This window comes from Bubalus bubalis, chromosome 10 (assembly GCF_019923935.1).
Source record: "Bubalus bubalis isolate 160015118507 breed Murrah chromosome 10, NDDB_SH_1, whole genome shotgun sequence".
NCBI classification, from domain to species: Eukaryota; Metazoa; Chordata; class Mammalia; order Artiodactyla; family Bovidae; genus Bubalus; species Bubalus bubalis.
Genome location: NC_059166.1, coordinates 33,248,366 through 33,267,012, shown reverse-complemented (window position 1 = coordinate 33,267,012; position 18,647 = coordinate 33,248,366). Strand labels below are relative to the sequence as shown.

General features: G+C 39.2%; 1 protein-coding gene across 1 annotated transcript; it reads right to left on the bottom strand.

The window, feature by feature from the left end:
• Positions 1–6,577: 6,577 nt before the first annotated feature.
• LOC102413695 (trace amine-associated receptor 3) lies at positions 6,578–7,682 on the bottom strand. Its single transcript, XM_006059310.4, has one exon. The coding sequence runs from the start codon at positions 7,607–7,609 to the stop codon at positions 6,578–6,580; it is 1,032 nt and encodes a 343-aa protein (XP_006059372.3). The 5' UTR covers positions 7,610–7,682.
• Positions 7,683–18,647: the final 10,965 nt, after the last annotated feature.

The window sequence follows — 18,647 nt, the reverse complement described above, 5'->3', positions numbered from 1 at the left end:
AAATAAGGAGAGAATTTACATTTGCTTTATCAGGAATGATTTTTCTCCTCTTACTGGTTATGAGGCTTAAACACTCCACCTCTGAGGCTGTTTTTTTGAAAACAATGATTTTGTCTTGCTTTGCTGTATCTCACTCAAACAATAATTTCCTAGGTAAGAGAGATTACTTGTGAATTAGATGTGAGAAATGACTGTTGTGGATCTTTAGAATTGCCTCTTTAGAATTCCAGTAATTTTAAAAAAATGATCCAAATCTATTTTTATAGATCTTATGCTTTGTAGAATTTATAGATTAATATTTTAAGTTTGGTAATATTTATTTTACTTGAAATAAATAAACACATACATACAAACATAAATACATATATCTGATCTTTTCTTTCAAGATACTCTTCTTTTGCGTATCAGAATTTGTTTGGCTAAGTTGGTAATTTGGAGCTAACATGGTTGAAAAGTGATTTATTTGTTGTGCTAAGGTTTCTTACCATGCAAATGAGCCTTATGCTTCACCACTCTCTTCCCTGATGATTTTCCCCCAGAAAATACACTTAGGCCTGAGATCTTATTGGTAGGCTCCTGGCGGTCTGTGTTGTCATCAGTATTTATACACAAAATATGCCTCCTGTGGCTGCATTACCTGGGTTGTGCTATTAACAGGAGTGTTTTTTAACAACTTCAGCATGTTGTCAGCAGAAATGCTATATCGAGTCACCAGAGAATTGGTTCTGGGAGAATAAAAGTTTTGTGCTATCATCTCCATGATTTCAAAGGGGCACCAAGAACTAGCCTCACACAAGGCAAAAGTGGAGAAAATTGAAAGGGGGAGAGGAAAGGTGGGAAGGAGGAACGAAGGAAGGAGTTAAAATCCAACAAATGCTCACTATACTTATTACCAAATGCTGCTGCTGCTGCTGCTGCTGCTGCTAAGTCGCTTCAGTCGTGTCCGACTCTGTGCGACCCCATAGACGGCAGCCCACCAGGATGCCCTGTCCCTGGGATTCTCCAGGCAAGAACACTGGAGTGGGTTGCCATTTCCCTCTCCAATGCATGAAAGTGAAAGCGAAATGGCTCAGTCGTGTCCGACTCTTAGCAACCTCATGGACTGCAGCCCACCAGGCTCCTCCGTCCATGGGATTCTCCAGGCAAGAGTACTGGAGTGGGTTGCCATTGCCTTCTCCAAATGCTAGATGTTTTCAAATAGTGAATTTTTTAATTCTTGTGAAAATTTGACTAATTTATATATCTTTTCCATTTGCTGCCATGTACAAATCAGTGATACTCATTCACACTGCAGTGCTTTGTCTATAATTTCCTGAGCCCAAACAAAAGGCAATAAGAACCATGCTTCAAACCAACCAAAGGAAAAGGGGAAACTTCCATCATCATGTGGGTATTTTCATAGTCACTGGGAGAAGGTGTATCCACTAGTGCACCATAGTTCCAATGGTGTGCTAAGCTTCAGGGAGTTTATGACAATAATTTTTTAAATTTTTATTTTATTATTTAAATTTACAATATTGCATTGGTTTTGCCATATATCAACATGAATCCACCACAGGTATACACATGTTCCCCATCCTGAACCCTCCTCCCTCCTCCCTCCCTGGACCATCCCTCTGGGTCATCCCAGAGCACCAGCCCCAAGCATCCAGTATTGTGCATTGAGCCTGGACTGGCAACTCATTTCATATATGATATTATACGTGTTTCAATGCCATTCTCCAGAATCATCCCACCCTCTCCCTCTCCCACAGAGTCCAAAGGACTGTTCTATACATCAGTGACTCTTTTGCTGTCTCGTATACAGGGTTATTGTTACGATCATTCTAAATTCCATATATATGCATTAGTATACTGTATTGGTGTCCATCAAACCACAGAACTGTTATATTTTTTATTTTATTTTATTTTATTTTTAAACTTTACATAACTGTATTAGTTTTGCCAAATATCAAAATGAATCTGCCACAGGTATACATGTGTTCCCCATCCTGAACCCTCCTCCCTCCTCCCTCCCCATTCCATCCCTCTGGGTCGTCCCAGTGCACCAGCCCCAAGCATCCAGTATCGTGCTTCGAACCTGGACTGGCAACTCGTTTCATACATGATATTTTACATGTTTCAATGCCATTCTCCCAAATCTTCCCACCCTCTCCCTCTCTCACAGAGTCTATAAGACTGTTCTATACATCAGTGTCTCTTTTGCTGCCTCGTACACAGGGTTATTGTTACCAACCACAGAACTGTTATATTTTAAATACCTAATGTTTCAGTTCAGTTCAATTCAGTTCAGTTGCTCAGTCATGTCCGACTCTTTGTGACCCCATGAATTGCAGCACGCCAGGCCTCCCTGTCCATCACCAGTTCCTGGAGTTCACCCAAACTCATGTCCATCGAGTCGGTGATGCCATCCAGCCATCTCATCCTCTGTCGTCCCCTTCTCTTCCTGCCCCCAATCCCTCCCAGCATCAGAGTCTTTTCCAATGAGTCTTTTTCAACTCTTCACATGAGGTGGCCAAAGTTTTGGAGTTTCAGCCTCAGCATCAGTCCTTCCAATGAACACCCAGGACTGACCTCCTTTAGAATAGACTGGTTGGATCTCCTTGCACTCCAAGGGACTCTCAAGAGTCTTCTCCAACACCACAGTTGAAAAGCATCAATCCTTCGGCGCTCAGCTTTCTTCACAGTCCAACTCTCACATCCATACATGACCACTGGAAAAACCATAGCCTTGACTAGACGGACCTTTGTTGGCAAAGTAATGTCTCTGCTTTTGAATATGCTATCTAGGTTGGTCATAACTTTCCTTCCAGGGAGTAAGCGTCTTTTAATTTCATGGCTGCAGTTACCATCTGCAGTGATTTTGGAGCCCAAAATGTTTAGAGGGTATCAAAGCTTATTTATAAAAAATAGAATCAAATTATCCATGTTTAAATTAACTGGTCAAAATTAACTTTTACAGCCTCTAAGGATTTTCATCATAAAATGAATAGGAATGACAGGAAAATACTGTTTTCTTTACACATTCATCTGGTTTTACAAAACTTCTCTTTAGAAATTTCTTCCCAGGTAGATGAAGCAAATTAACCACATAATATTAATAGAGTTTGTGCTCAGTTTAAAAGTAATCTTTGTACATTTGTCATTTTCAGTATTTGCAATGTTTAAGGGAATTTAGCATTTACTACAAAAGCTTTATGATTCCCACTTAAAAATACGTCATTAAATCATTGATTTAGCCATGATTTTTAAGTTGAGAGGAAGAAGTAAAGTTTGCTAAGTTTACTAAAGTTATTATAATTGTTAAGATTTTTAAATTTACCATATTTGTAAGTCATTACATTTGCAAGAGCTAGGTACTGGGGAATGTTTTATGTATATTTGACAATTAAATTTTCAAAAAGTGACCTTGAAATTTTAATTTGGTAAATGTAAATAAAAATATTGAAGGAATTCAATTACCTAAGTTTCTAACTGCTTCTTAAAAGATGTTGTGAAAATTTACTAAGTGTAGAATAACTTATATTCTAAGTTAAATAAAGTTCAGTAGAAATTATAAGTTAAATTTTAAAAGAAGAGCTAATTTCTTCAATATTATTTTCTGAATAAAATATTAATTCTTAAAGCCAAAATTATCTTAAATACTCTTTTTTATACACAAAAGGACACCAGAAATCTCAAGATGACAACTGATCTTCAAAAGAAAAAGAAGTTTGCCAAGTGGAGGAGGGTGAATCACCCTCAGGTAGGGCCAACAAAGGGGGGATGACTTATTAGGGGGCCAGTGATTCCTTTAGAGGAGGGTAGACTTCAGAAGAGTGACTAAGTATAGAAACTTAGTTTCTACACAAAGAGTGACTTTGTGTAGAAACACAAAGAAAGGCCAAGTCAGGCCTATACAGACCTGATGTCTTTGAGGGGAGTTTCAAAATTTTATCTCAAAACAATGAAAAGCTACATTCGTTCTTGGTCCAGCAGGAAACAGATGGCACAATCAACCTGTATGATTGAGGAGAGTTTAATTTAAAAAAAAGAAAGAAAGAAACTATTTACAAAGATGTGGGCAGTGTTTAAGGAAACCAGCCAGAAAATTCTAGCACCCAGGGCAGCAATAGTAGGAAAATTCTATGGACAGAGGAGCCTCGTGGGCTATAGGCCATCAAGTCACAAAGAGGCAGACACGACTGAGCACAGGAGCATTACCTTGGCTGGAATTGACAGAAGATGAGGATGGTACCAGGAGCACTAGAGGATGGCTGTATGGAAAAAGAGTCTGAATGGCCTTTCCTGAAGGAGTCAGCCAGCCCCAGGGTAACTTGGCAGGGAGGTGGCCTAAGCACCCCGATTGCCCCTCCTTCCATCCTCACATCTCCTGTCAGTGTTTCCTGTTGGTAAAATGCCATCCATCAGACACTCCAGGGCAAGAGACCTTGTACATCCTAATTCGAATCTGTGCTTTCTACACAGAGTTCATGGAGAAGGCTTGGACAAGCAGAAGGGATTTAGCTTGGAAACCATGTAAGATATTTAAGAGGAAAGTGTCAACTTGGGATAATTGTGCAGAGTAGATTGCAAAGCTGTAAAATGGGAGGCAAGAACACTAGCTAACATGGTGAGAGAAGAGGTGTATGCTGAGAATCAATTCTAAGTAAATATTCTTATCCTTTACTGAGTATCCAATATCTATCTCAGTGAATGCAGACAATTTTCCTGTAGCCTCTTGGCTATATATTTCATGAAACTAGCTAAGTCCATTCTAATAGATTGTCCCATTTATATTTAGATAGATTTATATATTCAGTCTAATAATCACATGCTAATGTTGTACATACTAAAGCTGCCCATCCCTACACTGCTCCCTTCCCACTTTGAAAATTCCTAATCCTGCTTCCCTGAGAAGCACATGGGCATAAACATACAGACACAGACACACACACACAGACACACAAACAGAGGACAAAGATTCTCTCCTTTGACCAAATTTTAATCAAGCTCCTATGACTCCTCTTTGCCTAAGCCAAACTTGGACTTCCCTCTTTGCTGTGGTAGACTCTAGATTGAGCAAGAATCCTGCTAAGTCAGTTTAGCAAAAACTCCCCCACTCTTGGTATCTGACTAGCCTATCTTATCACTCTGCCCTACGTTCAGCAAGAATTCTGATGAGTCAGTCTAGCAAGAATGCTCCTTGATGTTTCCTCTTAATAATTTTCCATCCACTACTCACAACCCAGTCCCATGGGAACAAATCCCCACTGCACCCTGTTAGAGTTGAATTCGATCTCTCTACTTTACTACAAAAACCCTATTGTAGAAGCTTTCCTTGAATAAAGTCTGCCTTACAGTCTTTAACAAATATCATGAATAATTTCTTATCTCTAACACACAGAGCATGAAGTTTTTAAGAGTAAAGAAATTGTTCAAAAATAGAGAAACAGATGAAAGTTTTAAAAGTTGAAGGAAGCCAAACAGAGCAGCCCAATCACTGGATGCGAAGTGTATCTACTACTGAAGGGATTCAAGTCTGTTTTAATGTCCTCATCTGTGAAGGGAGTGGCATAATAGGATCATGTCCTTGGTCTTCTGAGACTCTCAGGAAGAAGGATCCTGGCCTTGCTCTCACAACCTAACATGTCTCTTCCTGGACAGAGCCTAAAATATTCACTTCAAGACCAGCAGTCAGATTGGGTCAATAAATACTCTTTGGTAAACATAAAAATATTCATTGGCTACCAATTATACATTTATTATGCACACTTGCTTTTCTACCAACAAATAGTTGTTCAGTTACTAAGTTGTGTCCGCTTCTTTGTGACCCCATGGACTGCAGCACACCAGGCTCCTCTGTCCTCCACTATCTCCCAGAGTTTGCTCAAATTCATGTTGATTGCATCAGTGATGCTATCTGGCCTTCTCATCCTCTGCCAACCCTTCTCCTCCTGCCCCCTCAATCTTTCCCAGCATCAGCGTCTTTTCTAATGAGTGCAGTGAGTCAGCTCTTCCCATCAGGTAGCCAAAGTATTGGAGCTTCAGTTTCAGCACCAGTCCTTCTGATGAATATTCAGGATTGATTTCTTTTAGGATTGACTGGTTTCATCTGCTTGCAATCCAAGAGATTTTCAAGAGTCTTCTCCAACACCACAGTTCAAAAGCATCAATTCTTTGGCATTTAGCTTTCTTTATGATCCAATTCTCACATCCATACATGATTACTGGAAAAACCATAGCTTTGACTATACGGATTTTTGTCAGCAAAGTGATGTCTCTGCTTTTTAATACGCTCCCTAGGTTTGTCATAGCTTTCCTTCAAAGAACAAATGTCTTAATTTCATGGTGCATGTAACAAGTACAGGGAATAAAAACTGTAATGAATGAAGTAGTCCTTACTGAATATTATGCTTCAAGACACAATTTGAACCTATATATCTGAATTATATTATTAAATTATTCTTGGATCTAGAATTATTGAAATTTAATAAAATAATATTTGCAGTGACCTGGGGATGTAACGTACATGCTTCAGGTCAAAATAATAATAATCTCACTTTCAATACTCCATTCACTTGTAATGGCCTTTTTATTAATGTGCTTCAGGAAACAGATTTGCACTTTCTGAATGGGAGCTAAATATTTTTCCTGACACTATATATTTAAGAGCTTTCCGAAACCATGGATAAAAGAAGCCATGAATGAGAGGATTGCAAGTGGAGTTGAAGTACCCAAGCCACACTAAAAGATCAAGTACTATCATGGGAGTGGAGTAGCCTAGATATGGGTCAATCAAAACAGCAAGAAAACAAGGCAACCAGCAAGCTAGAAACACTCCCATTACTATGCCCAGGGTCTTGGCTGCTTTGCGATCCTTTCTCTTGGATAAGTTTCTTCTCACTTCCCCCTTTGTGTTTTCAGGCATGTTGTCTATAACTCGAGCATGTCGTTTGCAAACAATAAAGATTTTGCCATAAATACCAACCATAACGGAGCCAGGAGTAAAAAAACATGTAGTGAACAATATTGTCCCCCAAAATTTGTTGAAAGCAAGTGCACAGAAATTGAAGCAAGCAACAAGAATCTCATAGTTCTGCATACCAGAAACATTGGCCTTGGATAGAACTAAACCAAAAGAAAAAAGAGCAGGGGCTGACCAGCAAAATGCCAGCAGCCACTTTATCATGGAGATGGTCATCGTGGTTGTGTAGTGTAGAGGGTAACACACAGCATAAAATCTATCAATAGCAATGGAGCAGAGGTGGAAAATGGAGGCCAGACTTAGCATCATGTCAAAGCTTGTGTGGAATTTACAAAAGCCATCCCCAAAATACCAGCAGCTCTCTACTGATCGCACCATGCTATATGGCATAATGACCAAACCCAGCAGAAAGTCTGTGGTTGCCATGGAGAGGATCAGAAAATTTGTGGGAGAGTGAAGCTGCTTGAAATGTGATATGGAAATGATTATAACCAAGTTTCCAAAGACAGTGATGAACATGGCTCCAATCATAATTGAGTACATTATTACTCGAAGATGAAAATGGCGGTTGGTGGGAGGACAGGATTTATTTCCAAATTTTGGACAACTAGATAAATCTTCAGGAATATAAGTTAGATCCATGGTGCTTTATCTCTTTAAGCTCCTTTTTTGGAAGGTAAGTCAATGTTTCTTCTCCTCTTAAAATGATTCCAGGAAATTTCAGCCCTGAAAGTACAATGAAGTCGCCTGTCATTAATTAATTTCAATTATAATATATTTAAATATTTAAAATTATATCAATGGTGCTTACTTTCTGAGTTGTTTGCTGCATTTGAAAGTGAAAAACCTCAACTGCTCGCTCTTTCCTGTTTTAGCCAATTATATTCTATTTCATCCTTCTCTTTATTCATTTCATCCTTCTTTATTCACACTTTGGCCAATCAAATCTCGCATGACTCATACTGATCATAGGCATGTCTTTCTCCTATTCTGCTGCTGCTGCTGCTAAGTCGTGTCCGACTCTGTGCGACCACAGAGATGGCAGCCCGCCAGGCTCCCCCGTCTCTGGGATTCTCCAGGCAAGAATACTGGAGTGGGTTGCCATTTCCTTCTCCAATGCATGAAAGTGAAAAGTGAAAGTGAAGTCGCTCAGTCGTGTCCGACTCTTTGCGACCCCATGGACTGCAGCTTACCAGGCTCCTCCGCCCATGGGATTTTCCAGGCAAGAGTACTGGAGTGGGTTGCCATTGCCTTCTCCGTCTCCTGTTCTACTGGGAGGCAAAGAACTAGTCTATCTTGTTTTCCCTGAATTCTCGGTACTTAAGTTAATGCTTGTAGCAGGCACTAGATGCATGTTTATGAATGAATAAGTATATACATAAATGTGAAATTATGGCTGTTTTAAAATACTTGCATTGTTCCAATAAAAGCAACTGTTTCAATACACTTATAATTTTGCTGAAAAGAATCGAATAATTTCAGGAGCTCAGTTCATGAAAGTATCTTTCTATATTAAATTGCTTCTGATACTGCTATAAAAGAATCACTCCCAGAGTAGCATTTAGAGAGGCAGACCTGAGAGATTTTCTCTGAACATATTTTACTGATCCTTTAGGCTAGTGAGATAAGACCTAAGGATTTTGAGTCCAGATACGGATATGAAGGTATTAGTAAAAGGAAAAAAAGAAAAAACCGCTGCAGGGGTTTCAGCTAAATGCCTTTGGGAGATGGTGGCAGTGGTGGCGTAAGAACCCACTCAGTGCTCCATGACCCTGTTAGGATGGAGTTATATGTGTTCTCAGTCATGTCCAACTCTTTGCAACCCTATGGACTGCAGCCCGCCAGGCTGCTCTGCCCATGGGATTTTCCAGGCAGGCATACTGGAGTGAATTGTCATTTCCTGCTCCAGGGGATCATCCCGACCCAGGGATTGAACTTACATCTTCTGTGTCTTCTGCGTTGCTGGTGGATTCCTTACCCGCTAAGTCATCAGGGAAGCCAGGATGGGGTTATACTGGCTTTAACGTCCCTTATGCATTGTTTGGTGCCTTACCTTTGCAGAGTTGGAAGTGTTCTTCCTGCTGATTTAGATACTCTGAAAAATTAAAGAAAATATTATGTGGGAGACTTACAACTTACAACTATACTTACATACTTCTAAGTCCATGAACATCAGGCAAAGTACACTATTATCCAAATTTAGTTTTTCTTCCTTTTTATCTGTTGAAAAAATTCATATCAGATGGATTAGCAATGGAAAATAAACATTAGTGTTATTAGTTCTTTAATATACTAACTAAAATTAAATGTTTAATTTTTTATTTGTTTGAACTTAGATAAGGTTGATAAATAATGTGCTTTCACTTTCTCCTTTAAATTTTGATTGTTCCATGCTTCCTGGCATCTAAGGCTGAAGCTTAAAATATTTCAGCTGTTAGGAAACTGCTTAAGAGAACTATATAAATTTTCAAATCCACTTCTCAAAATGTAGACTTTTCTGAATGTCTCTGTTTATGTCTTTCAGTTAGGAGGAAGAGACTTTTTACTGAAACTAGGACCAATGTAAAGACCTGGAACCAACACCAGTAATAACTGTTTCATTTCTGTCTCCATCGGTCAGAAAGTAATGTCAATTTTTATAGTATCTATTAAAAAAAAAAAAGATCTTAAACTCCAAGTCTCAAACATAAATTCTATTTTTTAAATCTCCAAAATCATTCTTAGCCTAAAAAGTAGATGCCATTCAAACAGCAGATTTGTGTTAATATTTTTATTAAATAAAGATAAAAGTATGATTTTATGAGTAATTTCAAAATTTGAACAGTATCTATATTGCAACAGTGTAAATAGTACACGTAGTATAACAGGAAAGATAAGGAAAAGTTTAAAATTTGCAAAAATCCATGATGTTGGATCTTTTCTGTAAGTTCTCTAACATCTTACATAGACCATAATGATTATTTGAAGACTACAATAACAGAAACTGCTTGGAAACCATTCCAGGGATGACAATAAGTTGACTGGATTCAAATGCTGTGCTGAAAACTAAGATAAGGAGAAGAAAAAATTTTTTTTCTGTGACTGATTTCTATGACAAATGATTAATTTATTGCAAATAAATGGAATCGCAGTCTGTAAGTAAGTTTCATAAAACCACATGGCAGTTGGCAATGGGCAGAGATAACACCTTGAAAACAGTCTTCTTAAAAACATCTGGGAGCAGGAAAAATATTTTAGCTGACAGTAAATACATACCAGAAACAGGCAGAGAGACCTCCATGTCAGAGAGCAGGGAGAGAAAGGAGAGTGAAGATTAAAACCATAGTAAATATCTTCCTCATAAATATAAAGCATTATTGAAAACAGAAGAGAAAAATCTTGTCTACAACTATCAAAGAAGTATGAGGTCCAATGGAAATTGATCTAAATAAATGTTTTATCAAGTCTATATGTACTTTTTTTGGTGGATACACGGAAACGGTCTGGAAAAACATGCCTTGGCTGGAACATTGGAGCACTAGTTTGCCTGTGATAAATGATAATCTTTTCACCATCTGTTGGCATGGAAACCCCGGTTGTAACCCTTCCTTCCTTCAGTCTACAATACTCCAGCAACCTTTGGTCATGTAGTCTCTATGTTCCCTGCAAAGACCTATGGTTTGGCCAGTCCCCTTTTCTCCACCTGACCCTTCATCTCTTGAAAATCTGAAGGGTCAGCTCAAATATCATTTCCTTCTAGAAACCTTTTTTCACTCTCCCAGTTGGACTATTGGGATGACTAAAGATCTTAAGAGTTATATTGTCTTCCTCGTTTTACAGCTGACTTTGATTTCAAATGCCTTTTATTTTATCCTTTTCCTAGCACAACACTTTAAAAATATGCATTATGTTAATTTACAATTCAATTTTTTGAGAAGTTTACAGTTAATGAGATAAAATGCCCTTAACTGTCTAAGCCTGGCAACACTTAGTACAGAGCTGTGTTCATCTCACGTAAGCAGTAATGGCTTGCTGAATTAAATGGAAAGAAATTAATTTTAACACATTAAGAAACCTACATAATAGGCACTTTGTCTCATGGTATTAGAGACATTTGGTTTGAGAAAGATTAAGTCATTAGGGAAATAGTAAATCTTGTTTATTTAAATATTTTTTAAAAAACTTTTATGATGTGTTGGTTTCTGCCATACAACAGCTCAGATCAGCCATAATTATACATACTTTCCCTTCCTCCCTAACCTCCCTTCCCTCCCCTCATCCCATCCCTCCAGGTCATCACAGAGCAGCAGGCTGGGCTCCATGTGCTAAACAGCACCTTCTCACCAGCTATCCATCTTACACCTTATAGTGTATACATAAAGTAGCTGATGCTACTTTCTCCATTCGTCCTGCTCTCTCCCTCCTGCACTGTGTCCACAAGTCCAATCTCTATGTCTGCGTCCAATCTCTACATCTGCATCTCCATTTCCTCACTGCAAATAGGTTCATCAATATAATTTTTCTAGATTCCATATATATGCGTTAATACACTGTATTTGTTTTTCTCCTTCTGATTACTTCATCCACCTCACTAGAGCTTACTCAAATTTGTTCTTTTTTATGGCTTATTTAGAAAGTACCTAATAAATCCTCTCCCTAAATAAACAATATTCCAAATGAAACCCAACCAACAAAATTTGGATATTTTAAAGTTTTAAAATTACTTGAAAGGCACATTTCCACTGCCTTCTCCCAACTTTTTGATGTATAGAATGTAACCAAGGTCTTGAGGGAGAAGTTATTACTAAATGCTGTAACTAACATTGCAATCCAGGTCTTTTGGTTCCTGCTGCAATAAGCTTCCCACGATTGTTTACTCTCTAAGAATGGGAAATAATATCAATAAGAAAGTCTATAGCTTCATCTGTTCATATTTCTTTCATACAGTCCTTGCTAATTAAATTATGGCCCGTAATCAGCTATGGATGACATCATCTCCTGGGAACATTTTGGAAATGAAAAATCCCAGACCCCTCTCCCAGTGCACATTTTGGCAGGATAATATGTTATTTACATGACCATTGAATTCTGGAAGAATGGTTCTAGACAATAAAGAAGCTGTACTTTTAGTTTAGACACTCTGAGTATGAAATGGGTGGATAATCTTGAGGAATAAAGAATGACAGACTAACTCAAGTAAATGCTGCTTGCAAGAGAAAAAATATCAGAAGTGAAATGTGCAGTGTCTGGCAGTGAATTAAATAGTGTATACCAAGAGTTTTTTAATTTAGATATATTACCAAAGAGGAGAGTGCATTTTAACATTATTAAAACACATATGTAACTTACATTTACTATAAATCATATCTTGCATAGTTCTGTTGTCTGCAAAAACATTTAAAAAATCCCTCTACATAGAGACTTTAAACCTTATCATTTTGATGTAAAATTTAAGACATTTTTCATAATAATTATTTTGCAGTTAGAAAAAAATCCTGCCTTCTCTCTTGCATGCTATTTGTAACAATTTTGGGTTCTTTGTAAAATTTAGTTACTGTTATTCAGTTATTTTGGAGAAGAGAATAAATCAGATTTAAAAAAACTAGGATAGTACATTTCTAATTCTTTTTATTGACTCAGTACCTTCCCTCTCTTGATAAGTTAGTTGTGAATCATTGTGTCTCTTCTGGTGGCTTTGCAGGCATCGGGTCAGGATTATACAGAGTGTAGTGTCAAGGACTGAGATATCTGACTCATAAAAGTTTATCTCTTCTCTCCAGAGGACTGGAGTGAAGAACACAGATTCAGGAGATCCTAGAGGGAAACTAAATGCACAGCCCCAGTGGAATTGCTCTTTTACCTCTCTTTCCTGAGGGATATCAACCTATTCTGTCTATTTTAAATATCCCAGATAGTTTTCAGTGCTTTTTTTTTTCCGAATAAAGGATGACAATTTCATATCAATTTCATGGTCATTTGGGCTTCATTCTGGTAAAATAAGGTAGTAAAATTTCTGTATCTTAAAAACATATAGACTTATGTAGCTAAATTAAATGTTGGCTGATATCCAAAGTAGAAATAATTGTCCAAATCATAAAAGACCTCAGTTTACACTTTGATTCCTGGATGAAATGAGAAAATATTGGGATGGGAGAAAATTATTTATTTTTGCTTCAGTGATTTGTTCCAGTTTAATAGACTCTTAGTTAAAAAAATAAAAGTGGACGATCCCATTAAATCTTGATAAAAACTAGTGTAGTATATCAGGAACACTGAACAACAAGTCCAGAAAGCTAAGTTCTAGTTCTGCTTCTAAAGAAAATTGTATCAGTTCAGTTCCATTCAGTTGCTCAGTCGTGTCTGACTCTTTGCGACCCCATGGACTGTAGCACGCCAGGCTTCCCTGTCCATCACCAACACCCAGAGGCTGCTCAAACCCATATCCATCGAGTCGGTGGTGCCATCCAACCATCTCCTCCTCTGTCGTCTCATCCTCCTCCTGCCTTCAATCTTCCCAGCATCAGAGTCTTTTCCAGTGAGTCAGTTCTTTGCATCAGGTGGCCAAAGTATTGGAGCTTCAACTTCAATACAATAGAAAATTGTATAATCTGGGGGCAAATCATTCAATCTCCCTTGAATTCTGCTTTCTTTTCTATGCTGCTGCTACTGCTGCTAAGTTGCTTCAGTCATGTCCGACTCTGTGCGACCCCAGAGACAGCAGCCTACCAGGCTCCCCCGTCCCTGGGATTCTCCAGGCAAGAACACTGGAGTGGGTTGCCATTTCCTTCTCCAATGCATGAAAGTGAAAAGTGAAAGTGAGGTCGCTCAGGTTGTCTACTTGAAAGTTATACAGTCGTGTCCGACTCCTAGCGACCCCATGGACTGCAGTCTACCAGGCTCCTCAGTCCATGGGATTTTCCAGGCAAGAGTACTGGAGTGGGGTGCCATTGCCTTCTCCATTCTCTTCTATAATGACCTATAAAATTCTGAGTGTGAGGGGAAACAGTACTGACTTTGGGGATGAATGCAGGGTGAACAGTGAAAGGAGGAAAGCAGATAGGATGCTGGGTTACTGTTTTTCAACTAGTGAACAAGCCAGGATGACCACATTCTGAAACTAAAAAGTGCCTCATAGAGACACAGACTTAGAGAACAAATGTACGGACACCAAGAGGGGAGGGAGGGGGTGGGAAAATAGGGATTGACATGTATACACTTCTATGTATGAAGTAGATGGCTGGTGAGGGCCTACTGTATATGATTCCACTTCTATGAGATACCTAGAAGAGTCAAATCCATAGAGTCATAAAGTACTCTGGTAGCTGCCAAGGGTTGGGGAGTAGAGGGTAGTAAGGTGGGGAAGGGGGATGGGGAGTTTTTAATGGGAACAAAATCTGGTTGAAGAAGGTGAAAAATTTGAGAGATGGATGGTGGTGAGACTTGCACAACAATGTGAATGTACTTAGTGCCTCTGAACTGTACATTTAAATATGGTTAAAATAATTTTTTTTAAAGTGCAAAGAAAATTATGTTTCAGTGAAATGGGAATAAATGAGTAGAATGTTAAGCTACTTGAATGATTTTTAAAATATGAGGAGGATTCTAATAGAGAGAAGCATCATGAGAAACTTTTGGACCAGATAGGACTGACAAATTGTTATTACATCCATAAACACCATAATAAACAACAACCACCATCACAAACACTATCATTCTGTAAAAAGAACACCATTTCAAAGAAGATGCACTGTTCCACCTCTACCTCATAGGCTATTTGGTGAGACCAGCCTATCATTAGGACAGCAAGGATGGAAGGGACATACAAGGTCTGGAGAACATGGGTCAGCCCGTTTTCAGGCAGCCAGGCAAGACTACCACTTAAGCTAACTGCTGGGTAGTCACTGTTTCATTGTCATCTGTGCAATGAACTAAGATTAAAGCACATTTGTGGGGCCTCTTGAGAAACCTATATGCAGGTCAGGAAGCAACAGTTAGAACTGGATATGGAACAACAGACTGGTTCCAAATAGGAAAAGGAGTACCTCAAGGCTGTATATTGTCACCCTGCTTATTTAACTTATATGCAGAGTACATCATGAGAAACATTGGGCTGGAAGAAGCACAAGCTGGAATCAAGATTGCTGGGAGAAATATCAATAACCTCAGATATGCAGATGACACCACCCTTATGGCAGAAAGTGAAGAGGAACTCAAAAGCCTCTTGATGAAAGTGAAAGAGGAGAGTGAAAAAGTTGGCTTAAAGCTCAACATTCAGAAAACGAAGATCATGGCATCTGGTCCCACCACTTCATGGGAAATAGATGGGGAAACAGTGAAAACAGTGTCAGACTTTATTTTTCTGGGCTCCAAAATTACTGCAGATGGTGACTGCAGCCATGAAATTAAAAGACGCTTGCTCCTTGGAAGAAAAGTTATGACCGACCTAGATACAATATTCAAAAGCAGACACATTACTTTGCCAACAAAGGTTTGTCTAGTCAAGGCTATGGTTTTTCCAGTGGTCATGTATGGATGTGAGAGTTGGACTGTGAAGAAAGCTGAGCACCAAAGAACTGATGCTTTTGAACTGTGGTGTTGGAGAAGACTCCTGAGAGTCCCTTGGACTGCAAGGAGATCCAACCAGTGCATTCTAAAGGAGATCAGCCCTGGGTGTTCTTTGAAAGGAATGATGCTAAAGCTGAAACTCCAGTACTTTTTGGCCACCTCATGCGAAGAGTTGACTCATTGGAAAAAATTCTGATGCTGGGAGGGATTGGGGGCAGGAGGAGAAGGGGATGACAGAGGATGAGATGGCTGGATGGCATCACTGACTTGATGGACATGAGTCTGAGTGAACTCCGGGAGATGGCGATGGACAGGGAGGCCTGGCGTGCTGCAATTCTTGGGGTCGCAAAAAGTCGGACATGACTGAGCGACTGAACTGAACTGATGTAAATATTTCCAAAAAGAGAAAAAAATTGCTCATTAAAATAATGTAATGGAAAAATTATACAAAAAAAATTTCAGTGAAATACAGAGCCCGTCAGATCAGAGCAGATCAGATCAGTCGCTCAGTCGTGTCCGACTCTTTTCGACCCCATGAATTGCAGCATGCCAGGCCTCCCTGTCCATCACCAACTCCTGGAGTTCACCCACACTCATGCCCATCGAGTCAGTGATGCCATCCAGCCATCTCATCCTCTGTCGTCCCCTTCTCTTCCTGCCCCCAATCCCTCCCAGCATCAGAGTCTTTTCCAATGAGTCTTTTTCAACTCTTCGCATGAGGTGGCCAAAGTTTTGGAGTTTCAGCCTCAGCATCAGTCCTTCCAATGAACACCCAGGACTGATCGCCTTCAGAATGGACTGGTTGGATCTCCTTGCACTCCAAGGGACTCTCAAGAGTCTTCTCCAACACCACAGTTCAAAAGCACCAATTCTGCCACGCTCAGCCTTCTTCACAGTCCAACTCTCACATCCATACATGACCACTGGAAAAACCATAGCCTTGACTAGACGAACCTTTGTTGGCAAAGTAATGTCTCTGCTTTTGAATATGCTATCTAGGTTGGTCATAACTTTTCTTCCAAGGAGCAAGCGTCTTTTAATTTCATGACTGCAGTCACCATCTGCAGTGATTTTGGAGCCCAGAAAAATAAAGTCTGACACTGTTTTCACTGTTTCCCCATCTATTTCCCATGAAGTGGTGGGACCAGATGCCATGATCTTCGTTTTCTGAATGTTGAGCTTTAAGCCAACTTTTTCACTCCCCTCTTTCACTTTCATCAAGAGGCTTTTGAGTTCCTCTTCACTTTCTGCCATAAGGGTGGTGTCATCTGCATATCTGAGGTTATTGATATTTCTCCCAGCAATCTTGATTCCAGCTTGTGCTTCTTCCAGCCCAATGTTTCTCATGATGTACTCTGCATATAAGTTAAATAAACAGGGTGACAATATACAGCCTTGACGAACACCTTTTCCTATTTGGAACCAGTCTGTTGTTCCATATCCAGTTCTAACTGTTGCTTCCTGACCTGCATATAGGTTTCTCAAAAGGCAAGTCAGGTGGTCTGGTATTCCTATATCTTTCAGAATTTTCCACAATTTATTGTGATCCACACAGTCAAAGGCTTTGGCATAGTCAATAAAGCAGAAATAGATGTTTTGCTGGAACTCATGCTTTTTCCATGATCCAGTGCCTGTTGGCAATTTGATCTCTGGTTCCTCTGCCTTTTCTAAAACCAGCTTGAACATCAGGAAGTTCACGGTTCACATATTGCTGAAGCCTGGCTTGGAGAATTTTGAGCATTACTTTACTAGTGTGTGAGATGAGTGCAATTGTGTGGTAGTTTGAGCATTCTTTGGCATTGCCTTTCTTTGGGATTGGAATGAAAACTGCCCTTTTCCAGTCCTGTGGCCACTGCTGAGCTTTCCAAATTTGCTGGCATATTCAGTGCAGCACATTCACAGCATCATCTTTCAGGATTTGGAATAGCTCAACTGGAATTCCATCACCTCCACTAGCTTTGTTCATAGTGATGCTTTCTAAGGCCCACTTGACTTCACATTCCAGGATGTCTGGCTCTAGGTGAGTGATCACACCATCGTTATTATCTGGGTCGTGAAGATCTTTTTTGTATAGTTCTTCTGTGTATTCTTGCCATCTCTTCTTAATATCTACTGCTTCTGTTAGGTCCACACCATTTCTGTCCTTTATCGAGCTCATCTTTGCATGAAATGTTCCTTTGGTATCTCTGATTTTCTTGAAGAGATCCCTAGTCTTTCCCATTCTGTTGTTTTCCTCTATTTCTTTGCATTGATCACTGAAGAAGGCTTTCTTATCTCTCCTTGCTATTCTTTGGAACTCTGCATTCAGATGTTTATATCTTTCCTTTGCTCCTTTGCTTTTCACTTCTCTTCTTTTTTTTTTAATTTTTTTTTAATTTTTTTATTTTTTAAATTTTATTTTATTTTTAAACTTTACATAACTGTATTAGTTTTGCCAAATATCAAAATGAATCCGCAACAGGTATACATGTGTTCCCCATCCTGAACCCTCCTCCCTCCTCTTCTTTTCACAGCTATTTGTAAGGCCTCTCCAGACAGCCATTTTGCTTTTTTGCATTTCTTTTCTATGGGAATGGTCTTGATCCCTGTCTCCTGTACAATGTCACGAAAGAGTCCAAAATGCAGTACTTGGATGCAATCTCAAAAACGACAGAATGATCTCTGTTCGTTTCCAAGGCAAACCATTCAATATCACAGTAATCCAAGTCTATGCCCCAACCAGTAACGCTGAAGAAGCTGAAGTTGAACAGTTCTATGAAGACCTATAAGACCTTTTAGAACTAACACCCAAAAAAGATGTCCTTTTCATTATAGGGGACTGGAATGCAAAAGTAGGAAGTCAAGAAACACCTGGAGTAATAGGCAAATTTGGCCTTGGAATACGGAATGAAGCAGGGCAAAGACTGATAGAGTTTTGCCAAGAAAATGCACTGGTCATAACAAACACCCTCTTCCAACAACACAAGAGAAGACTCTATACATGGACATCACCAGATGGTCAACACCAAAATCAGATTGATTATATTCTTTGCAGCCAAAGATGGAGAAGCTCTATACAGTCAGCAAAAACAAGACCAGGAGCTGACTGTGGCTCAGACCATGAACTCCCTATTGCCAAATTCAGACTTAAATTGAA

Excerpts from the sequence above, each read along its gene's own strand:
- LOC102413695 (XM_006059310.4), bottom strand. The coding sequence starts at position 7,609 with ATGGATCTAACTTATATTCCTGAAGATTTATCTAGTTGTCCAAAATTT.